Source organism: Sitophilus oryzae, unplaced genomic scaffold, assembly GCF_002938485.1.
Source record: "Sitophilus oryzae breed Bouriz unplaced genomic scaffold, Soryzae_2.0 scaffold_2014_pilon_pilon, whole genome shotgun sequence".
Taxonomy (NCBI): Eukaryota; Metazoa; Arthropoda; class Insecta; order Coleoptera; family Curculionidae; genus Sitophilus; species Sitophilus oryzae.
In genome coordinates, this window is record NW_022146741.1 from 346,295 (window position 1) to 372,801 (window position 26,507).

The 26,507-nt window shown below is 31.9% G+C and overlaps 1 protein-coding gene across 9 annotated transcripts in view; it reads left to right on the top strand.

Annotated features, from left to right (window-relative positions):
• Positions 1-26,507, top strand: part of LOC115884078 — a 97,024-nt gene that overhangs the window by 15,403 nt on the left and 55,114 nt on the right. The window contains exon 1 of one of the 9 annotated variants that reach the window (XM_030902545.1): positions 124-370. The exons of 3 other annotated variants lie outside the window; for them this stretch is intronic. In XM_030902545.1, the coding sequence (XP_030758405.1) occupies positions 235-370 (136 nt within the window). In that variant the 5' untranslated portion in view covers positions 124-234. Of the gene's footprint in view, positions 1-123; positions 371-8,312; positions 8,502-9,526; positions 9,683-14,862; positions 15,027-16,633; positions 16,923-24,095; positions 24,265-26,507 lie in introns of those variants that run through there. 5 more of the 9 variants (XM_030902550.1, XM_030902551.1, XM_030902543.1 and 2 more) reach the window with 5 other exon arrangements.

Genomic DNA, 26,507 nt, shown 5'->3' on the forward strand with positions numbered 1-26,507 from the left:
ATTTTAACACACTCTCAAACAAAGCTAACACGTTGATCCAAATCTAATCTGCCCGTGCTTTCCAATAAAAAATATTTTTACACCAATCTTATCAGTTCCGTCTGGTTTTATCATTCACGTACCAATTGAATCTAAGGTTATTAATATTAGTGAAATATTAAAGATCCAGATACAAAGCACTGCCAATACTTTGTAAGTGCGCGATTTGTTTTTTATATTCGAAAAAAAGACAATATGGCATCCGATTTATCCACTGGAATAGCGGCTCTAGTCGTGGGTTTAATTCTTATCAATGTTCTTATTATCACTAAGAAGGTATGTTGTTCGCCAAAGAAGCCTCAGCGAAGACCAAGAAATATAAGGAGACGTCGTAAGTAGAGAAGTTAATTTCGTAAATTTTAGATTTTTGGTAGAATTTTTCTGGAAATTGAAAAAAAAACGTTTTTATCGAGGTTTTTATAATATAACAGAAATTTGAATTTACTACACAATAAATTAGGAGAATTATTTTGTATTTCATCTCAGCGGTCATTATTAATAGATAGTTAATGTAGATGTGAATGAAACGCACTGTACTTATTTTGTAACACACTCTCTCCCACCCAACAAATTTTTACGGTTAGGTATTTTCGGCTACACAGTAAATCTTAAAAATTATTGCAAAATCTCTTATCGCTGTGCGCTATGTACGAAGTATTTCCAATCAAAGTATAAGTGTATTATATTTCCTCTAAATGTGGCAATACTGGTGGTTGAATATGATCAGAGAGGGTTGATTACCGGTTGATATCGGCTGTTCTTAAAATGTAAGCCATAATTATTAAAATTTTCAAATTTAAATAGATAACTCTAAAGGATGATTCACGCTATACCGTGACGGGTCCGAGCCGTGCGTCGGTGAAGACACGGCCAAACATTGTCAAGTGTTATTTACACATATACATTCATGCCAGGCCGAGCACGATCCGAGCTTCGCCGGAACTCGTCCGTGCCCCGTCACAGAAATGTCGGTGTACATTTTTTTCTCGGATCCGCTCCGTTCCCGCCACGTTGCGGAAAGCATGAATGTACTTTTCCTGGTGCCCCGACTGCAATCTGCAGTTATGGTATAAACAAAGTACACTTTTTATCATGTCTGTAGTAGGTAGTGAATCTTACAGCAGTATTTAATGACAGGGAATGCATAAAACTGGACAATGAAAGGATGTAATGAAAAAGATAGGTCCTTCATCTTGCCCTTTGAGCAGGTGTTGTTCTTTCTTCATCAACTGTAATTGGTACCAATTCCACTTGCGAGAACTTTGGCATTGTTCGTATTAAATCTTCGTCTGTCTATGGGGCTGTGTTTTATAATATACTCAGAACTAATAAGAGCCCCGTTATCAACTCGGTGTAGCATAAACAGAAGGCCCGGACGTGGCTCGGTGTCTACTTCACGAAACGTGCCCTGCTCGGGTATGGTCCGGTGTACCGTGAATCATCCTTAAAGCTTTATTCAGAACCTCGAAGTCGGTGGAATAAATTAGTAGTTTCAATTAAGCCGGAGTCTCATGCATCCGAAATCCGATGACACGACGATCCGACGGTGCTCCTATTGGTCGAAATATTTTGACAACAATTTTTATCGCCTTTGATTATGACCCGTCAAGGAATATTTTAGTTAGAAATCAAAAGTTTATTGTTTTATAAGCTAAATATTATGATTTCTCTATGGATACAACAGACTACCTCAAGCTGTTGCTGGGATATTTTATTAATAATCGTAAACTAAAAAGTATACAGTGTAATTGAAACCACTAATTTATTCCACTAATTGGGGGGTTCTGAATGAAGCTTTATTTTCAATTTATTTTTAAAATAACCTATCGCCGGTGATCTGGCAAATGCTCCTTCAAAATTGAGATTATTTTAGCATAACGTTCTATGAGTCATTATGCATGTATTGACAAAAGGTAATATCTGAAAATAAAAAATTTACGGCACAATTTAAAGAAAAGAAAACCTCCTATCTGAAACCAGCTGTTATTCTGGTCACACAAACTCTTATCTACTTATTTTGATTAAAAAGCAAAAGCTCCTATCTATAATCAGGTGATATTAAGAAGCAATTTCTCCTATCTTCATAATAAAACTATGAAAGCAAATTATCCTATCTTACTATTACCACAAGCAAAACGTCCTATCCTTTATAATCCTAAAATATAAATAATACTATGTCCCATTTTATCAAAAGCAGAAAATCCTATCTGCTTTAATAAACAAGTTTACAGTTTAATTGCTTCCAAATAACTAGTATTTAATAGAAAACATACATTATAATGTATTTTCACTAGCCCAGCCTTCTAAGGCTGAGAACATGTGGAGCGACGAGGAGAGCGACGAGGAGAGCGTCGAGCAAGCAGCGCGACGTCGCGTCCAAAACAAACCTGTGAAGACAAGTACGTGTGAACATAGTAAAGCGATCTGCTCGAGCGGTTAGATCGAGGGGCGAGATCGATTCAAATTATTTTGTTTTTGTCGCTTTGTCGCGCTGTAGAAAACGATGGATTTCCAAAAATTAATAGATTTAGTGTTTGTAAGAGAGTTTTGATTGGACAAAAAACAAAAAGATAGTAATCACTAAAACCGGTATATTTTAGATAAGTTATCTCTCCGGGTTTTGAAAATTTCATGTTGTAGTGTACAAATTTCATGTACACTACATCGTTTCGTTTGTTGGTTTCGAATAAACTGAATGTCTGCGACACTACTGTCCATCAGAATTTAAGCTGCTGTTAACATTTTAAATAATAAATAAGCAAATGAAACTAATAAAATTGCAAGTACCTCGCTATTCCTCGCCGCTCTACTATGTTTTAGCACCTCGAGGCTCGATCGACGCGATATCGCGCTGCTTGCTCGCCACTCTCCTCGTCGCGCCACTATGTAAATAAAAAAAAATAAATAGTATTTAATAGAAAACATACATTATAATGTATTTTCACTAGCCCAGCCTTCTAAGGCTGAGAACATAGTAAAGCGACGAGGATAGCGGCGAGCAAACAGCACGACATCGCGTCCAAAACAAACTTGTGAAGACAAGTACGTGTGAACATAGTAACGCGATCTGCTCGAGCGGTTAGATCGAGCGGCGAGATCGATTCAAATAATTTTGTATTCGTCGCTCTGTCGCGCTGTAGAAAATGATAGGTTCCCAAAAATTAATAGATTTAGTATTTGTAAGAGAGATTTTATGGGATCAGAAAGATAGTAATCATCATAACCGGTACTTTTTAGATAAGTTATGAGATAAAGTGGCAACAAATTTTCATAAAGGTTATAAAACTTGCCACACTTTCTCCGGTTTTTGAAAACTTCATGTAATCAAATGTTTGCGACATTACTGCCCATAATTTTAGCCACTGTTAACATTTAATTTTAGCCAAGTACCTCGCTCTTCCTCGCCGGTCTACTATGTTTTAGTTTTTTTAAGTCGTTCCGTTTTTGGAAATAACGTTTTTATTGCCTCCTGTAAGGTTATTGTTTCAGTAGATAGGAACATTTGCCAGATCACCCGCTATATAGTAAATATATTTCTTATATTTTAGGTATAATAGGTTAAATAATTAGGTTAAAGCGTCGTTTTATCACTTTACCTAAAACCGCAACTCTACACTTAACTGACTTAATAGCACTTCATTTCACTGAGATTCTTGACAGCACTACACGTACACGTGTGTTTGACGTAAAATACAATCATATGCCATCTGAATTATTTATGATTATTTTTTAAGAATTAATAATATTTCTGTTTTTCTCACACTCTTGTTTTTGTGAATAAACCCCAAAATAATTGATATTTCCATTTGAGTAATAAAAGTATTTTTACAAGCTTATCTTACATTTGCCAATTGTTTTTAGTTTTGTTAGGAGTTTATTGTTGTGAGTAAAATCTCAAATTAATTGGATAACCTAAAAATGTCTTCAGCTGATCTGTTTAAGTGTAAGTCAAACGTTGACTATTTACATATCTAATAGAAGGCGCTGATTCTAAAGCTGCAATAATTGTTCATTATTTAGTTTCATTATTTCAGTTTACTAAACTGTAAAAATGGTATTTAAAATATAGTAAACGTTGCACTATACTTAATAGTAATATACAATGATTAAAAAATATAAAATTAATAAAAGTATAATTTTTTTTGTCGAAAATTAAAAATGTGAACTTTACAACTGATAAACATATAGAATGTGAATAACGTAGGAGGTGGCAACATTGCATTCTCTCGAAGCACTATCAACAAATTTCTGAAAACTGAACAAGAGGCTCTAAAAAAATTTTCAATATTCTTTAAAAGGTCAAGAAAAACATAAACATTTCAACATTTTTATTCGCAAAAAAACCTTATGGGCGTGTTTCTGGGATCAAACTACGCTACCAGTTAAAATACTTGCACTTATTTCTGGGACACCCTGTATAACCTACCTGACATTATATCAGTAAAGAATTAAGATGATATATATTATAGTCGTTTTAACAGAGGGGGGGGGGAGGTACTTACTTTTACACAAAATTTAATTTTTGTAACAATTATAATTTTAAATTAGAAGAAATTATCAATGAAGTTGCTGTTTTTGTTAACGATTATAAAGCTTATTCATTTCTATTTTTTCATTTTGTACGTTATAAGCGATTTAAACCTGCCAATCGAAAAATAAGTACCAGGGAGTGAAACGTATTTTAAAAGGATAGTAATAATAATAACGTAATTAGTTCTATAAAAACTCTTTAGAGATCGTTTCTAAAATTAATGATATATTTGTCCATGATCCTCTGAAATAAAAAATTCAGAGGCTTATTCGAGAGTGCAGCGAAAAGGGAAACAAACTCACGTTTGTATGGGTCCCAAGCCACACTAATATACATAGCAACACAATGGCAGATGAAGCTGCTCAGGAAGCTGCTAGAAGAAATACCATTAGTGGAGTAAAAACGATATAAAAATGTGTCAAAAATTTTTTTGGAGGTATAACTACATGATATCTATACAGGATTATCAGTTAGGGCTTTGTGTATGCGAAATGACTAATTACGACCTTTTTGGGGGGGTCAGAAATTTTTTATTCCGGAAAATGTCAAAAATCTATAACCATGTTTTTTTACCTTTCCTACGCGATAACTCCTAAACTAATCAACTTATTCACATACTCTTTTTTTTAATCGATTGAGAGCACATAGGCGGTGATTGCTTAAGTAATTAAAGTTCCATAGTGATTGTATTTTTTTTGGAAAATGGATTAAACTTCAAACATTAATTTTATTGTATCATGATTTTCGGTAAGCGAGAAACTTTTTTATTTGAAGGAATTTTTACATAGTATCTGCATATGAAATAAAGTAAAAATATTGAAAAAGTGTTTAAAACTTGGTACAATCTTCTATTGCTAATACTTTTCTAGTTATCCTAAATTAAATTTACGAATAGGCCCCGCGCGAAACCGCTCGGGCCTCGCCGCGGCACCACCCCGCGACTCTGATTTCATTTGGCGTCACAGCCGGCGCGGCGGTCGCGATGTTCCGAGGTCTATTTCTGATTATGTGCATTGTACCTGCAGTTTGAAATTTAGTAAATTCTGTACGTTATAAATTATTTAGTTATGGACTCTTTAATTTGCAGAAAAACTATAAACAAAAATGATAGTTTTTTTTAAATCATACTAGAGACTTCATAACTATCATAAATGCTGCGGAAAAGGGCAAGATGATGTTACTGTGAATATTAAGCCAAAATGATGATACTATCATCTTTTTGGCAAATCTTAATATATTAATTAATAATTGTTAATATATTATATTAACAATTATTAATATATTATATTAACAAATAGAAAACTAGTTAAATAGAACGGTTTTGATATTATATTAATGTTTTTGATATGTGATAAAATAGAAAAAAAGGACAAACATCACAAATTAACATCTAGACAAACAACAGGTATCGTATGTTGTAAACTATTTTCCTAAGTTTTTTTAATGAATTCATTGATATGATTAATTAATAAAATTGATATGTTCGCTAAAGTTCCATATTTTTTTGCCAATAGGGCTTTTGCCAATAGGGCTGAATAATTTCTCATAAACCAGAATAATATTAATTATTCTTATTTACCTTAAATATTTTAATGCGTGAGACACAAAAAAATGTACATCAAAAAATGATTGAATTATTTAATAAAAAAATAGATTTGTATTTATTAAAGTTTATAACCGTTTATGACCATCAAAAATCTTACATTTCTATAATTATTTATTAAAGTTTATTTTTATTACGGTGGACTCTGACGACTCGTGTACTTGTACAAACATTTGTTATTTGGATATACTTGCCATGTGGTGTGAGTGATTTCCTTGCGCAATTTTTTATCACTCGCCGCGTAGCGTTAGCACCAAACTTGTTGCAAAATATGTTGTTTACAAAGATAGTATACTTGTCAAGTACGCAAATATTGGCGTACTTGCCAAGTACACGAGTTATCAGAATTCAGAATCCTAAATACCACAACGTTTGTTTATATAATCCCAAAAAAAATGAAAACTGAATTAACGACATTTTTAATTAAGAAAGCAGACTATACATTGGATGAATTTTTTATAAAAAATATTGCAAAAATATGTCATATTAAATCGACACCTATATATGTGCTACTCACATATTAAATAATTATTTAAAAAGAATTTTCTACATTTAATCTAAAACATAAATTAATGCCACATCTAGCACGCCGTACGACGCGACGTGTTGCAGGCCGGGCGGTATAGCGCGGCCGTTTAACTACAGCTCGCAAGGGATAATAATAACTTTAAATCAGAATAACTATAAAAATATTAGTAATAGAAGGTTGTAACAAGTTTTAAAATCTTTTTCAATATTTTTTCTTTATTTCATACGCAGATACTATGTAAAAATTCCTTCAAATAAAAAAGTTTCTCGCTTACGGAAAACCATGATACAAAAAAATTAATGTTTGAAGTTTAATCCATTTTTCCAAAAAAAATACACTCACTATGGAACTTTAATTACTTCAGCTATCACCGCCTATGTGTTCTCAATCGATTAAAAAAAAGAGTATGTAAATAAGTTGATTAGTTTAGGAGTTATCGCGTAGGAAAGTTAAAAAAACATGGTTATACATTTTTGACAGATTTTTGACATTTTCCGAGATTACAAAATTTCTGACCCCCAGGTCGTAATTAGTAATTTTACATGCACAAAGCCCTAACCGATCATTTCATAAAGAGATTATGTGGTTATACCTTCAAACATTTTTTTTTCGAGAAGGAAGCGACATTTTTCAGTGATTTTACTCGACTACATTGAGTTCCCTTATATTAGTAAATATGACCTTAAAGTACTACTGCATAAAAGAACAGAAAGGGAATGACAGGATGAGTGGGCAGGTAAACCTTCAAAGCTTTGCGCAATAAAACAAGATCCGTCAATCCCATCATTATATCTTGCACTAGGACGAGGGGATGAATCCAGAGTGCATCGTCTTCGTATTGGGCATACTGCGGTGAACATGCATATCTGCTTAATAGAGCAATACCTAAGCAATAACAGTGTGCATAGTCTATGATGTTGAGTTGGCAGTAACTTACATTATATGTGAATGTTCTCAATATGCGGTAGAAAGAAACAGATTCGATATACGTGGTGAAATTCGTAAAAATTTAACTGGGGAGGAAAAAATTAAAAATATTTTGAAATTTATGAAAGATATTAATATATACCACCAACTGTAATACTCCTGTGTTACTCTAATCTAAAACTGTGATACTGTGATGTAAATAATTACCTATTTTTCTTGTTGTTTGTTTTCTTTATTTTTTTTTTGTGTTTAGTTATTTTGATCTTTTTGTCACTCAACTTGAAATGTTTATGTCAATGTAGATTTTTAAATTTTGAATTATCCTTGTAAGTGTGAACCTCTTGAGGATATAGAGATAGATCCCTGTAATTGCATCGTAAATAACGAGTTATATATATGGCTAATGATCCTGGTGATCGATGCCTTTGGGGAAAAATAACGTAATATAAAAAAATATTGTAATTAATTAAGGTAACATCAAAATATTAAAAATACGATTGCATATAATTCATATTATTTTTTCTTCGTTCTATTTTAATTTTAGCGCTATACATAGTATATATTTGTTTTACAAAAATTATCTTTTATATATCAGAGTTATATTAGAGTAAATACAGTCAATTCCTTTACGACATATCAAACAATTTTATCTAAAAGTCAAACTCAGCATCAAGTCATCTCATCATAAGACGTTTAATAGTAAATCTGACTGGTGATAACTAATTATAGCGTTTTTAATGAACTGAAAATGGAGTGGAACAGTGAATTCGTTACATATTTTATATCCGCTTTCTTCTATTTTCTCGGATTTTGTGGTTTAATTTTGATACTGAGGTTGATGATATTAGCTTATTGTTTTTGGCCAGTTATACGTAAGTAAACAATAAACATGTGTTAAACAATTTGCAAATTATTACTTTTTTTCTATATCAACTGTTAAAATTGCCTTATTTATCAAAAATAGTAGATAAAATAGTACTTTAATCATTTTTTTAATAAAGGGTAGATTAAATGATACTTTAACAGCGAGGATAGGTTAAAAACTTTATTTCTTCTCGCACGTTTTTTAATTGCTTCCATTTTTGAAAATTTTTGTATTCCTTTTCATAAGTTATCGGGATTTAAATGGACGTAGTTTGGATAATGGCGTTTGTCGCCTCAGCCTGAATATCTGTTGGTAATTTACTTATTTGGTTTTGAGCCATTTCTGGCTCCAATTCAATCAGCAATCGACATGAAAGAGTATTAAAAAATATTGACTCAAAACTGACAACTAACGAGACAACTTTATTTATTTGTCAAATTACATAGTCAACCCAGCACAATATTTTTTCTACTTGTAATGAATTCATTGAAATAATAATTTCTGAATATTTTTTAAAACGTAACTCGCTCTGGAAAAAATATTGTTTTATACACGACGATAAAATTGCATCATATAGACATAGACGGGAGATGTCATCGCGGCCGGAAAGTTCGCCGGCGTCAAGATGTAACGAGGACAGTCGCATCATGGCCCTTTTGAGATATTTTTAGCGTTTAGGGTAGTAAAACTCGACCAATACAGACATTAAATAACTGAAATTTAATTATTTGAATAAATTTACTGAGAATTTTAATTTATTATCGGATATCTCAGTGACTTTTTTAAATAAAAACATATAATATTTTGAAGTGATGCGATGCATAACCCGCATCAATGGTGCTATTTACTGTTACCTAATTTTGCGCTAAATAGCTATACACAAAATTAATCTTTATTGTACCAAAGCTATAATAAATGTAAATAAAGAGTGGTGGTAAACAATATGTTTACGACATTTTTATCTAAAAAGTAAAACTCGTAACAAAATCACCTCATCCTGATCATAAGATGTTTAAAACTAAGTCTGTCAAGTAATTAATTAAATAGTTTATCAAAAAGTAAAAATGGAATGGGATAGTGAATTTTTCGCGTATTTTGTATCAGCATTCTTCTACATTTTTGGATTATGTGGTTTGGTTTTGTTACTGAGATTAATGATATTAGCTTATTGTCTCTGGCCTAGTAATCGTAAGTAAAATAAAAATGCAATAACTGACATTAATAAGAGCGTTAATTAAACCTGCGAGTCAAAAACCTACGAGATCATCATGGTAGTTGACATGAAACGTATTAGAACATAAATTAAGTAAACTGTGAAATATAAATCTGATTTTCCAATTTTTTACATTTTTCGAGGAATAATTCATATTTCCGACCGATGTCTGACGTAAATGCGTTTTTTAATCGTTATCCTTTTCTAAAGTTATATATAGTACCATAACCGTACTCATCCTACTAGTAAATAGACTTTATAAGATAGCTGTTAAATTGTTCCATTGCGACCTTTACATTACCATTACCATTTCTTCTCTGCTTATTTCTAGATTACACACTCCAGTTTTATCTTTTTCTCAAAGTTTAGTAACTGAGACTGAACTTTTCATATTACAGCTCTTTGCTAATTTCTTATACCATCGTCTGCTACAAAGAACAACTAACTCGAACAAAGAACCGTCTATTGGCTATACCCTTGTTTATATAAGGGCTATACTATACCGGGTGCGTCTCAAAAGTGGCTGATCCCTATAACTTTTTAATTTTTCAGATAAAAAAATCGAGATCAATTTGATATGTTAACAAGAATCATAGAATGACATAAATTAGGATTGATTGACGTATTCAATTGTTTTCGGTCACTTCCCGTTTCACTGGAAATGACATACAACTTTTGATTTTTAAATGACCGACTCGGTATTTTTTTACTTTATTCGATAGAAAATGACACTCTGAATAAAGTTACATATCATACATTTTGACATTTTCACATATATGGTTTATTTGAAATTGTAACATGCGGGTCACAACGATAATTTGACTCGAAATATCAAGTGTGTGGTACGAAATTATTTGTAAAAAATGCTTTTTCCAAATATGCTAATAAGCCACCCTGGTTCTGTTTGAAAAAATTGAGATATGATACGCTTTAGGCATCTTTTAACCGGTCAGGATAAGATACGAAAAACATTAAACGATGAAATATATTTTTCCAAGGTTCCTTGATTAAAAATTAGTGTTTTTAACACAGCCATGGCGCTCTAGATTGAAATTTAAAATACAATTTTTTTAAGCGAGAATGTCAAAAGTTGTCAAGATATATTCAGAGGGTCATTTTCTATGGAATAAGGTAAAAAAAATACTGAGGGAGCTGTTTAAAAATCAAAAGTTGTAGCGTTGTGTAGTCATTTCCGGTGAACTAGAAAGTGACAGAAAACAATTGAATACGTCAATCCAGAGAGAACACTAATAACTAAAGTGAGAGAGACCGATCAACGTTAATTTTTGAAGACTGTGTTAGTGGCGCGGCCTTTGGCGTCTAACCCGAACTATGAGCGCATTATCGATATAGTAGGTTGCATTCATACCTATATACTGGCGCCAAAAATTTAAAATTTATATATTTGAACGGAATCTTAATCTTTCAAGTTTATAATAAGAAATCTTCGTAGTTTTTTTTAGATTATTTTGTTGACAACGAAAATTTATTATTACTTTAAAGCATTAAAACCTATAAATAAAATACTGTGTAGGAACATAATAATTTATTTAACTCCAAGAAATATCTAGCAATAAAAAAAACATATTCCCATAACACAAAATAAATTAAAATAATTCTTAAAAATGTTAATAATAAATAAAAACGAAACGATACATACCTACTAATGTTTTGCCACAGGCTTTTCTTGACCTCTGGGTGAACCGTTTGTCAAACCAGGTCTATGGTGGGTTGTCATGCTTTTTCTTGAACTAAACATAAATAAGTTCAATTTTTCATTAAGGTTTAATTTTACATGCTTACCAGTTTAGGTAATCCGTTTCTGTACATGTCGTAGTGGAGCTTATACTCCTTGCCATACTCCAACTCAAGGCTGCAATCTTCAATAACTTTTTTATCTAACTTGGTTGGGAGTGAACAGGGAAGCACGGTTGGGAGCTCGCACAGAGTATCAGTAGGTATCCCTTAGATATTCAATGTTTTTGATAGTCTTTATTCTATAACAAGAACCTATCAGTTGAAGAAAATAATTTGTATTACTGGTAATAATACCAGGTATAATACCTAGTCGTTCCATAGGTATCAGAAAAGAATATGATGTTTTACTTTTACAATTGGATTTATCCCATACGTTATGCTTACCTATGTAAATTAGCAATGTACGACTATTAGTACGAGAGCTAGCAACGTCGGGAAAACAAGTATTTTAAGACGTCTGGCTCTTTGATATATATTTTACTATGCTCTCTAGAACAGTCTGGCCGCCGGTAAACGTTGCGTTCCCTACTGCGCATTGAAAGAAGATTCTATATTTTACTCGTTATTTAAATTCTAGTATTGAATATAAACCGACCGAGTCTCCATAACTCAATGCGTAGAGTTTCAGACCATGAACCGAAAAGTCATAGTTCGAATCCGGGTCAGGACAAAAACTTTTTTATTTTATTTTCGTTTATATTCTGATAGTAAAGTATTAAATATTTGTTTTTTTTTGAGTCACCAGAATTATTTAATACTTTACTATCAGAATGATGAATCGTCGGTCATCGAAGAATGAATCGTCGGTTCGTAGTCGGAAACTCTACGCACTGCGCTATGGAGACATGTTCGATTTATATTCAACACTAGAATTTATAGGACTAAATTAAAAAATATATAGGATCTTCTTCCGATGCGCAGTAGTGAACGCAACGGATATCGGCAGCCAGACGAGCATACTGTTCCAGAGAGCATAGTAAAAGATATATCAAAGAGCCAGACGTCTTAAAATACTTTCTCGAAAACGTTGCTAGCTCTTAGACTATATTATGTGCACTCACTATTACTATTAGGTATTTTAAAATAATTACCGAGATAAAACTTACCTTTAAAGGAAACGTTTTGGTTTAGACGTACCCGTATAGGTTATCGCACTGAAATAGAGTGGATTCTGCTGTTTATTCTTATGCTTGTTTATCCAGCTTTAAATGCCTTATTAATAGGCCCACTACAGTTTTGACAGTTTTTCTTATCTGTCATCAATTGAACAATTGAATTTCTTCTATCTAAAACACTGCTATACAAAATTGCAGTCACTTATCCAGCCGAAAAATTGTTTTCGTTTTTTTTGTTTTCTTCTTATATATTACTATTTTGGTTCTAGTGTGTAGTAGTGTATCGATGTTTTCTTTAGAGTAGTTATGCGGCATCAAAACTCTGACTTAGTTCGTCTAAACTGTACCGATGGAGAATGAAAACTAAAGTTTATTATACAGGATATCAAAAAAATAGTGTATCTAACTTTGGTGGTTGATTCTACAGATAAAAATACAACAAACAGTTCCTATAAACACATGCCCTAATATGCTTCCCGAGGAAGTTACACCCCTCGAAAGGGTAAATAAAAATAATATATCTTGTATATTTTTAAGAAAATTGGTAAACTGTATTTCTTGAAATTTGGTACTCTTACACACATTTTAATGCTAAAGCGAATGGCGATAGTGGTAAAATTCCGTAACAGCCCTGAAAGGGTACTTTCCATTAGGGTAAAAAGGTAAGATTTTTTACGTAAAAAAGGTGCTCTTTATTTATTTATAGAAACGGTGAAGTATGAAGTGTTTCGGGTACTGAACATCCATTAACCTTATCCTTTATTTAAACTTTTTTTCGGGACTATATATTTCACCGGGCTTCGGCTAGGTATATATTCCATATGCTAAATATTCCAATAAGTTCTCTATTTTATCTTTTTTTCATTAAGGATTTCTTTATCCAAGCATCTATTCATGATAAAAATAAAAGGTAGTAACACAGTAATTTATCAGTTTTTGATATAAAACAACACGAGCATTGCTTTTGTCACTATGAAATGCCCATCAATACCATTTATAAGCCTAAAACCCATATTCTGTTGATGTTAAATAGTGGGTTTCTAACAAATCTCTGGAATTGTAGAACAATTCACCAGGGCAGAGGCAGGGGTAACAATTCATGGTGTTGATGACCACCGGTGATTCAGTCGATGTACCGATATTAACACCGACACCAGTGATTATCTCAACACCGGCGTTCGTCTCGCCGCCGATGTTCATATCGACACCGGTGTTTAAATCAACACCGGTGTTTATCTCGACACGGGTGTTCATATCGACACCAGTGTTCATCTTGACACCGGTGTTCACCACACCGGTTATGCCAGATTGTTATATCTGAATACTTTGTCTTTTTGATTAAAAACTTTTTTACTTTATAATTCTTTATCTGGAAATTGCACTTTATTTTAATGATCAGTGTGACAAAAACATCTTTAAATTCGAAATCATTAAGTTAAAGTCCGAAGATATACTTCACCAAACGATACAAATAAACACCGATACTACTTTATTATTATTATCAGATTTATTATAAATTTATTAATTTAGACTATTTCTTTTTTAACCTGTTTACCAAAACAACGGTGTCGAAATCAAAATAGGTGTCTTAGTCAAAACCGGTATCGAGATGAACACAGGTTCGTCGAGATGAACACCGGTGCCGAGATAAACATCGGTTTCAAGCTCAACACCGCACCGGTGTCGGTGTCGACATCGGTACATCAGATTGCCCATAGTTGTCCACTGGTCAGTCCAATACCGATGTTAATGCGGGGATACGATATTTGGAACAGGCTTGCTAAATAACATGAACTAACATGAAACAATCATTCTCCAAGTTTTTGAGAGGAATACGATAATTGGAGAATGTAATTTGGAGAAGAAGAACTAAAATATATTTGAAACGGTCCTAGTGGAACAGACCAATGGTCACCTGAAATCCTAACATTTCTAAACCGTCAATAGTTTTTTGAGCTTTTCCAAAAAAAAAATAGTGTGGGAATATAGTAATATTAGTATTGCAGCTGCTATATATCTTAATTATCTTGTTTTTCTGCTGGTAGTTATAATTTTATAACAATTTTAATGATAAGTTTTACAGTTTCTGACGCTACGAAATTTAACATTAAACAAAATTACATTGTACGCAATTTGACAATCGTGACATTCCACCATATATTAATTTATGTAAATCTTGATATAACACAAAATTATTTAAAAAAGATTTATCTTATCTCCATAACTGTGGTAAATTCAATTGTCCCATTAAAATCTCATTTGTTTTTTTCCTTAGTTTCCGTAATATAGCCACGTATGTACTTCAAAATGGAGTCATTTTTGTTTGGAATCGTTGTTTTGGCTACTATGGTTTGCTTTTCAACTATACTGTGTTTGTTATTGTTTAATTGTGTATATCGGTGCAGTGCCTCAGTTCTTTTATTGATTTCTCCATTTCGTTATAGAGGTAAGCTGATAATAAATGTCTATTGTTATGTAATCCATACAAATAAGATTCTTCAAAATCGCAAGTCTATATTTCCAAGAAATATAAGAGTTTCTTCTATATGTTTGCCCTTAAATAAGTAGCCAGTAAAAAACATCAGCTGGTCAGCAATAAACACCGTAGATTATAGAATGTTTAGGGGGAGGGGGGGTTACTCACCGCGACCTTACAGATCTATGGTGTGTGTTGCCCCTTCTTGAGTTCTAATGGGTTATAACTCATAGTACAGTCTCAGTGCTTTGACAAAAGCCAGTATCTGAGACGGCTCATCAGAGGCTAGCTCTCCATCTTCGACATCAGCCGTACCAAAGGTTATGACACGAACGGTTGTCGTCTCGGCCACTATAAAGTGTTCTGGTGTTTTCCCACAGAATCTGTATTCGCCGTTGTGTCTCAACTTCAATTTACTGAGGTGTTCGTTGAGGAGACAGTGTCCTGTTAAAAACCCCGTGACAATCCGAAAATTGATCTTACTTGAATCAAGAAGTTCCTCGGTCGTAAGTTCAGAGGAACTTTTTGGAGTGCCTTAGACCGTTGGAGGATTCCCATTCCAGGTTACGGATGGAGTGCTCCATGTTCCTCAGTTCGGCTTTAAGCTGGTTTCCGCTTGGAAAGCAGAACAGTTCTGGTCCAGTTAGTGGAGAGTTCGCTCCTTTTCTAGCTAGATCGTTTGCTTTTTCACTGCCTTCTATCTTTTGGTGAGCGAGCACCCAGAGTAGGAGAACTTTAATTTCTTTGCCTGATTTGTTCAGCTTCTCTAGGCAATCTTTGACCAACTTCGAATTGATAGTTACTGAGTTGATCGCTTTTAGTGCTCTTTAACTATCGCATAAGATGGCTATTTACTGTTTCCGATAGTTCCTATCTAATTGTTGATTGTAATCTTTATGACAACTTATTATGAACATTGGTCTGTCGTTCAGTATTTTGTGTTTGTATTCTCCAATAATTTATATTTCTAGAAGTATATGAACTTCTATTAATAATGTCATAAATAATAAGTTATTTTAACACAAGCAATCTAATATTTTAAGTTGATTTTGAAGAATTATGAACATGCTATATTTCTATTTTCAATCGTCCAATGTGCTATAATATCTTCCTTAAATAACTTTAACAGAATTTTACAACAGTAGTTCAGTGACTCACCTGTACTTAAAACTGCGATAAGTCATTACGACCTGTTTCAAGATAAAATAATACATCATCAGAATTACAGGCAATTTAAAAAATTGCCAGCTATTTCCTGATTCGTTCCATAGATATATTTATCAAGCATACATACGTTATTGTTTTATCTCGCAACGTATATAGATACTCTATTAAATAAAACAAACCAAGGATTAACAGGGCAATATGCCCTTATAATTTACAACAAACATAATATCGCTGTCTTCCTAAAGCGCTTGAAAAAACAGCTTATCTTCTGACAAAAGCAATAAATAGGTCTATATACATATCAGGAGATTAGCTGTTTCAACTATAAATCCAAAAATTAATCTCCTGATTGATCTTATCGACTCCTGCTGCTAAAACAATTTCCATTTTTGCCATTATTACATTTTCGGGGTAGGTGACGGAAGTTGTTTCGTTCTTTATTTATAGAAAATATAGTTGTTTAGTGGTTAATAACTAATAAGTATCTACGTTTAAATAAATTTTACTCTATAATGGTACTAAATTACGATGCTTACGTTTCTATTTTTATGGTGGTTATTATTTTAATTTCGCTCGGTGTTATAATAAGAGTGGCTTGTAAAAGCAAGAAAGAAGAGACAACTAGTGCAACTAGAACTATGACACATCAGACTGAGCATGCAAGCGATGTTCTTTCTCATCTAGATTTTCTTGACTATTGTAAGTTAATTATTTTAATTTATATGAATAGGTGCTTACAGAGAAACCAAATAAAATAGGCTGACTTGGTGTTACATGAAATCTCACAACTTTTTATAACAGAAGAATTGTGTTGCGAGACTCTTAGCATTTTTTACATTATATGTTTTTGATGGAATCTAGATTTTCTTGACTATTTAAGTTAATTTTATTTTAATTCATAAATATCAAACATTTTTGTTCTAGTTAGCTGGTAATAAGTCAAATATGTTTGTAGACTTAATCACTTTATTATCATGTTTTGAAAATTATTAAAGCAGTTTTACGGCGCTTCTATATTTTTTTATTTATGCATTATTATATTATATGTGTATGTTACTATTTTTTGAAATAATTTGGATGACGTCGTGTAACTTGATCTTATCATCTATATTGCCTGTTTACGTCATAATTCATAATGTACAACCTACATGTTTTATTTTAGTACATAGTGTTTGCTTTACTATAAATTATATATTATAACAAGTAATATAATATTACTAGCGTGTACCAGCGACTTCGTTCGCGTCGAATTAATCATTTGTAGTGGTGATGAGAAAGCAAAGCAAGAATTTCCATTAACATACAGACTGGATAACATTTTCTCACATTTATGTCAGCATGAGAAAAACAATATGGCGATATTATTATATAACTTGGTAATATTTGAGGGGTAGTTTTATCTCGTTGGAATTTGACTTTCGAAAAATCCGTTTGCCAAAAATAAGCTTTTTACGTCAAGCAGTTTAAGCAGAATCGTGGTTAAGAAATTACCCAACTTTTTGGAACACCGTGTATGATTTTTTAAAGAATTTCAAAATATGTAAAAAACCAAATAAATTATGCTTGTCCAAGCGTTTTCCCGAAAGACTAACCGTTTTTTAAATAACAAATATTGTAATATTTGAGGGGCGTTTTTACCCTCTTGGAATTTGAGATTTGGGAAACCCCTCCTTATCGAACCTCTACACTCCACAGTCAATCCGTTTGTCAAAAATCAGCTTTAAACGTCAAGCAGTTTAAGCAGAATCGTGATTACTCAATGGTCATATTTTATGGAACATCCTGTATAAATTTATAAAAAAATCTTAAAATATATAAAACAACGAAATAAAATATACGTGTTTGAGAGTTTTTCCGAAAAACTCACCGGTTTTTAAATAAAAAATATTTTAATATTTGAGGGATAGCTTCACCCCCTTAGAATTCGAGTTTCGCAAAATTTCTTCTTATCAAACCTCTACACCCTAAAGTCCATCTGTTTTCCAAAAATCAGCTTTTTACGTCAAGCGCTTTAAGCAGGATCGTGATTAATCAATGACCAGATTTTTCGAAACACCCTGTATACATTTTTTGTAAAAAGACAAAATAAAATATACATGTTTAAGCGTTTTTTCGGAAACTTGACCGTTTTTTAAATAAAAAATATTGTAATATCTGAGGGTAGTTTCACCCTCTTGGAACTGGAATTTCGAAAAATCCCTTCTTATCGAACCTCTACACCCTAGAATCAACCTGTATGCCAAAATTGAGCTTCTTACGTTGAGTGGTTTGAGCAGGATCGTGATTAATCAGTATGTCAGTCACTTAAGAATTTTATATATTAGTATAGATGTTATCTGTGATATAATTAAGTCAGCATCTGTGAAGAGTAGTCTGGCCCTTACGAATAATATACGGAAATGTGACGGAAACGGGGTCTATTTTAGTGTATCCTAAATAAGTACAAATATTGTCAAGGCTGTTACATCTCTATAAAAGAAATATATTTTCCCGCTGGCGTTTTTCAAATAATTCTAAAACAGCCGAGTTATTTCAATTTAGAATAATCTTTTTTTTTTCTAAAATTTTGAGAACTGAGACTTATGTATCAAGATATTATATTTCTTAACTGAAAATTTAATGATTTTACAAATTCATGTTCGACAAATACAAAATTTTCAAATGTTTTTAAAAATACATGAAAAAAACACTGATAAATGTGTCTTTGGGGTATTTGGACCACCCTTAAAATTATTTGCGCTTATTTAAAGCTACATAGAAGTTTTTTTACCCTATATAGAAGTATATAGAAGTTTTCTTATAAAGGAAGAATCGTAGTTTGTACTTACCTATTTATTTAATGTATTTTTATTGTTGTATTTAAATGATTTAAAAAAACATGCACATAGGTCTGAATTTGGTATAATATAGAATGAAATATATAGAAATGGGTAAAAAATGTGTTTGAAAACATATTACGTCAAAAATATATCCTTATTTATTTCTAATTTATTTGAAAATACAAATCCGCACGAGCGAAAGACCGGGTGCGTCTCAAAAGTGGCTCACCCCTATAACTTTTTTATTTTTTCAGATAAAAAAAACGAGATTTGGTATGTTAGTATATGACATAAATTAGGATTGACTGGTGTATTCAATTATTTTTGGTCACTTCCTGTTTCACCGGAAGTGAGTACAACTTTTGATTATTTAATGGCGCCCTCGGTATTTTTTTACTTTATTCGATAGAAAATGACATTCTGAATAGAATGACATATCATATGCCAACTTTTGATATTCTCGCTTAATAACAAATTGTATTTTAAAATTCAATCTAAAGTGCCATGGCTATGTTAAAAACATTATTTCTTCATCAAGAAGCCCTCATCATAGTGTTGAACATAAAATGGCTAGTTTAAATTTGTTAGTTCATAGATTACTTAGTTTCCCACTTTCCAGCGAAAGATATGAAATAGAAAGAGATTACATTAGGAATGTAGCTGAGTGTAATGGATATTCTCCTTCACTAGTTGATAAATTAATTAGAAAACGTAGGTATAGGTTAATGATTTCTGAAAATTCGACTTTTCAAGTGGAGAAAGATACGTCTAAATATTTTTCGATACCGTTTGATAGAGAGTTATCCCTGGTCTAAAAGGAATTTTTAAGAATGTCAATTATAAACTTGTGTATAGGGCTAATAATAAATTACAACAATTATTAGGTAATCCAAAGGATAAAACACCTCCACTGGAAAGGTCAGGTATTTATGAAATTTCTTGTAAAGATTGTAATCAGAAATATGTTGGGCAAACTAGAAGATCAATATTAACTAGATTTAAAGAACATTTAGCTCAGATCAGATATGGTAGACCGGATAAATCTTGCGTTGCCGAACATATTGTTGATAAAGAACATTGTATAGATCTTAATAATTTAAAATTAATTAAACAAGTCTCAAATTACAGGCAATTAGATGCATATGAAAGCATCAGAATTAATAAATGTAAAGATAGTATGAACAGAGACAATTCCTTCAAGTTCTTTGTTCCTACTACTCTAGTGGCGGAAATCTAACTGTTACGCTCAGTTGGCTCTGACCTGGTTGGCTAGATTTTGCCACGCCCACTCGGTGCCCACTGGGCGAGTATATAAACGCTCAACTTGTAGATTGTACTTTAGTTTATAATCATCTGCTGATGATGCTAACATGGTTAGCGAAACGCGCGTCCAGTGTAAAAGTAAAAGTGTTTTGGTGCATTGTGGTGATTTAGTGTTTTTATTTTGCTATAATAGAAGTAACTGACATGAATTATTAAGAAATATATTTCAAATTTACCTCTAAACCAATTTTGAGAATCACTGAATCTTTTCTGGGTTTTCTTTCTTGTAAAGTTCATCTTACTACATGTGTTGCCATATAATCAAGACCAGTATGTTTTAACTACTAAAAATTAAAAAAAATCCAAAAATGAATTTAAAAAATTCTAAATTTTAAAAATGTTATTTTCGCGAATAAAACCTCCTAGACGTGTTTCTGGGGTCAAAATGTACTACCCCTAAAGATATTTGCACTTATTTAAAACTTATCCTTTATAATCAAGTATTCTAAACTTTTCCTAACAAACTAAATTAAAAGTAACCTTACATTTACTTTAAGAATTATATCTAAAATTTACTAGCAAACTGATATGAATATAAGGTTGAAAGCAGAGGAGTGCATTTGAAGAATTTAATAACGGTTGCTAATTTTTCCTGAAGTGTGCTGCTCCAAATTTGGAAATTTAGTGATAAAAGTAACTAATAATAATTTTAAGATATCAATCACAAATTTTATTTGCAAATCCGTCCAACTATTATAGTAAGTAATATTACATAATATGGGGAGGTTACATTTGGAAAAAAATTATCATGTGTAATGACTTTATCAGAAAATTATACATTTCAAAATTTGGTTGGTTTGATAGATTTTTTGAGCGGCATATTATTAGCCATATTATTAGCATATTATTAGACCATACCAACAGGTATGGTAGGCTATTGATCGGCAAAAAAAAGTTTTTTTAATTTCACTCAAAATGAGTTATTTGGGTCATAAATGACCTAAATACAAAATATTTTCATGGTGTCTGCCTGTCTGTTCGTCTGTCTGTCCGTCTGTCTGTAACACGATAACTCAAAAACCGCGTATTTATTGGTGGGGGCGGGGGGTTGGTAAAGGGGGATTGGGAGGGGGTTAAAATGATGCAATGACAATGCATGCTAACCGGGAAGCGCTGCAGCTTTTAGAGGATCTAGTTTACTGTAGATGGCCTGCAATGGAAACTCGCGGATTTTAGAACCTGTTTGTACAAAAGCTGAATCATTTGCTAAAAGAGAAAATCGCCTTATAGCTAATACTAAGACATCCGTATCAGGAGAAAAAATTCTTATTTTACTTGTCCCCTTACCAGACGCTTGTATTTCATGAAATAACATTTTTGTATCTACCTCTTCGTGGCTGCTTTCTAAAAATGACATGTCCTGATTTTTTTTGTTAGTAATAATCTCTGATCTATATGAACAAACTACTGTGACTTGAATGGAAGTTTTTTTCCACTAGTTTTTTAGAGAGATACTCGGTAAGCAAGTGAAACACGTTCAAAATCATTTTTCCCGTTTGGTGCCGAGAAAACAATTTCCGGAACTTCTTCAAGCAAAAAGAGTTTTAAAAGTTCTCTTCTCGAGAACACTTTTACATTATCAATATCGATATCATTTGACCGGCATATGTCAAGATATATTTCATGCAAATATTCAATGGAACACATTTTTTCCTCAGATATTCACGAACGAAACTGAGAAATTCAGTGGAAGAACCTAAGATTTTTGTATTATTTTCCTGGTCAAAGTTAGCATTGGCCTCTCTACGTTTTCTTAGAACGTTTGTAACATTATTTGCTCAACATTTTTGTTTAGGCATCACCAGGGCTGATACATTCGGCTAGTCTTATAATTAGTTGTTGGTTCTTCATAATTTCAGTTGCTTTTTGTAATAACGCGCCCGTGGCGTCATATGACACATGACGAAGTTTGTTTCGTATATATTGGATTCCTTATCACAAAAAATACACGAGTTTTTTTTGTACGAACCACTTTTGCTTCTTGTGAAAGGTAATTGTGACGGTCCTGCTTCTAGTCCAACTTCTTTAACGTCTTCATTTACTCTTTCCTGCCCTAATTCAGTAGAAACGCCAGATGAGTCCTTAAAGTTCTTTTCTATTCTCTCCAAATAGTATTTTCTTGTTACAAACTTATAACATTTAAGATGCCATGTTCTATGATTAGTTTCTAATCCTTCTGCAGTAAGAACTAAATGTTTGTCCTTTAATATTGGCACATTCTTTTGAGGATCATAGCCTTTAATTTTCAGCAAAGCATTAACAATTTTCTCATAGGTAGCTTTAGAAGGTTTTTTCACAATATCCTTAACATCTGTATTGGAGCAGAGGCAACAGACTCGAGGATGTTAAGAAGTTTCAACTGCATTCTGCCCTTCACTATCTGGATCCATTTTTCTTGAATGCACTATATTTAAATTGTTAATTTATTAATGTCACTTTCAATCACTACACTCGTTTTTTTTTACTTCTAATAAATTTCACTTTACTATCTGAAATAAAAAAATAATGATTATCAAAAGTTTTACTACTACCAAAAATCAAACAATTCTTTATCTTGATAACTGGCTTCCTAGGGGTGTTAACTTGCTTAACCCGTGAAACATACATATCAAGATTTAAAAAAAAGATATATTATTACAGTTTAGTTTTTAGTAACAGTCAAACTTTTTGATTTATATGAAGAAAATCCTGAATACGTAACACTAAACCTTAAAAAGCAAAAACAAGTTGATATTCAACAATACAATCATACCTTCAAGTAAATTAAAAAAACATTCCTTTTTAGTATTAAAAGTGTCTAAAAAACAAACATATTTAACCTTCTATTTGGATCTATTGCATAAAATATAACACCACTGACAATTTGGTTCCAAATAACAATTATCCAACTTAATTTGTCATATTATGTAATTTTTAATGTGTAAATTACAAAATATTACTAGCAATGTTGAATATAATTATTTTGTACCAAAATGTCAGCAGTTGATAATTATCTGCTGATGATGCTAACATGGTTGGCGAAACACGCGTCCAGTGTAAAAGTAAAAGTGTTTTGGGGTATTGTGGTGATTTAGTGTTTTATTTTGAGTGGTATTTTGTTTTGTGCAAGAAATCGAAATACCCACTTCAAAAGACGAGCAGTGTACGTTCTCATCCAGGGTTTTTTTTTAAAAATTGATCTAACATTTAAATTTACCGGCCTGAAGTTATACGAAAACGACACCAATATGAATATTTTACGTTTATAACAACTTTTCAAAAATTGGACCTCGCCTAACTAGGGGAGGGGGGTATTTCTCCGCTCTGACATGGATGCAGGGCTGGTACCAAAAAAAAGTCGTATTCTAGATGAAAATTTTAAGGTATCTCACAACATTGCCTCATGAAATTGCAAGCGAACTATGTATTTTGACAAATTGGCTCTTGACTATTACCAACTTTTTATTAACATATTTTAGTATGGGCGGCTATACGTGCCTCCCGCCGCCAATTTTTATTTTATACGATGATTTGAAATTGCTTTTTATTACTTCTCTGTACCGCGACAATACAGATTGTTTCGTCGAATGTTATGTTGGGTATTTTACGGCATCTTTATCTTTTAGCAAATATGCTTGAACATTACTTTTTTATTATTCAAATAGTCGCAGGACCGTTATCTTATCGTTATAAAACTGAGTTTTGTTATGGCAAGATGCGATTGTACTATCGAAAAACTCGTATAATTTCCTCATGTCACTCGTGTGTTCACCAATGGCGACATCGGCGCTAAAAAATGGAGGTCCTCTACCTGTTGCCCTTTTTTATTTCAATGATTTTCCTGCTTTGCGTTATTGTGAGATTCTGCAGAAGAGATATGATGAATAGGAAGCTAGAAAGTGTTGTACGATTTCATAGATGTAAGTAAATTTTTATATAACTTTTAATTAAACGATTATTTATATATTTAACGAAATGTTGGTCCGGATTTGTTAATAACTGTTATGTTTTGTACTATTTCCATTTCTTTCACTGGTATTCATTTCTAGAACTACCCTCGTATGCACTTGAAAGTAAATTTGGTACAGATTTATTAAGATACTTTCAATATACGAAATTTAGAGGTGTACACTTTTCAGAAAAGATCAGAATATGTTGATAGTAAAAAATGATTTAGAAGTAAATTTGAGACAGGTTTCTTAAAACAATTATAAGATACTTTTAATGTACCAAATGTAGGCCGAATGTAGGCCGAATACATGATTATAAATATTTTTCAAATGGACTTCATCCCCTTTTTACCCTCATTTAAACTCCAGGACAACCCTGATGCCAATTTGGAAATAAACGTGAATAGGATTTTTAAAATACATCTAATTTACTTTTAATGTGCCAAATTTGGAGGTATACAATTTTCAGAAAAAGTCTATCATCTTGTCGCCCAAAAGAGCTGCCCCTCTCTACGGATTTGGAAGTAAATTTGAGATAATAATAATTTACCAAAATCCGAAATAAATGTTTTTAATGTGATTTTAAGTCCATGCCAGCAAAAAATGATTTTGATTGATGATGAATGATAAATGATTTTAATAGATTACTTTCAAAAAATGACAAAATATTGTTTTGTCTTTTGTCATGCTTTTTCACTTCATCACAGGCAATCACGAAAAAAAAATATTTTTTTATCAAAATATGAAGAAACATGAAGAATTTTTGAAAAATGTTTTCTAAAAGTTTGAAAAAATTAAAATTAATAGTAATAAATATACCTAATTCAACTACAGATAAAAATTAGAATTAATATATAATATTTTATTTTAAAAAATAAAATGTAGTAGAAAAATGGCTGATAGTATTTATATTATTTTGTTATTGTTGGCGTTCTATATACTTTTGTTGTTGATAATGACCATTTTTATTAGCATTATAACATAAAAATATTTAAATATAGCATTGAATAAATAAATAAATTTTTATAAGACAATAGAAATTATAACAAATCGATATAAAGAGACAAGAAATATAATTATACAGGGCGAGTATTAAATAAGTGCAAATATTTTCAGGGCTGGCAGATCTCGATAAAATAAATATATTTTCTCTCTACCTTATTTTCAAGTTTATTCAAGTTTAAAAATTAAAAAAAATATATGAAAAAGATACGACTTTGCGGTAAAATCAATAGGGTAGCCAATAATTGGAGAGTTCAAAATTTGCATGAGATTTCCTGTTTCCAACGCCGATGCTCCACCCGGTATATGTTTTTTGATGCACGATGATATAATTAGCTCCAATTTGTTTTGAAGCAACAAATTGCCAATCAACATGCAATACAATAAGTGCGTATTAAACTTACAATGACCTGTTAGTAGACTCATTACACTAAAAGTTTTTTTTTATTTTTTCTTATCTATGTGCCACTAACAATTACTATATAATATCAGTTGCCTAATGATAGAATAAAATAAGATATCAGGCGTGTAAATGCAAAATCCTACAAGTCCATTGAAAAAAATTTTACAAAAAACACAACAAATTATTTAAAATATTATGGATATTAAAAAGAATAATAAATCTAAAGCATTGAATTTATCCGGCGCATTATTTCTTGAAAAAATCATGCATCAATTCAGAGAGTGTTTTCTTGTAAATTGAGATTTTAATTTGGACATGCCGGGTTTTGCTTGTAAAGATTGTGATATGTCGGGTTTTGACTAAAACGATGTTGAATGTAATCAAAATAAAATAGATTCTGTCATTTTCTTGAAATTTTATTGGAAAATAAATAACAGTAGGCAGGGAATAATACACCTTGCTTTTAACTAAGATTAAAAATCAAAATCAAAATTTTCAGCCGAACAAAAAAGTTCTTCACTTAGTTAATCAGGTCACATTGTCACACGACCTAAAACACATTTTTCATACTAAATATCACAGCTAAATATCTTATAGATAATGTTGATATTATGAAAGTTGACAGCTCTTTGGATAACGAATAAAATGGTGTATAAAACTTAATTTTCAAATATGTTTGATTTGTCAGGTTTTCCATTTAGACGTCTGATATAACCGGTAGTTGGAAAAGTAATGTATAATATTAAAGGAATCTGTTTTCTGTAATTACAATATAATCGAAAAAAAAAAACGGCGTCAGCGATGGCTA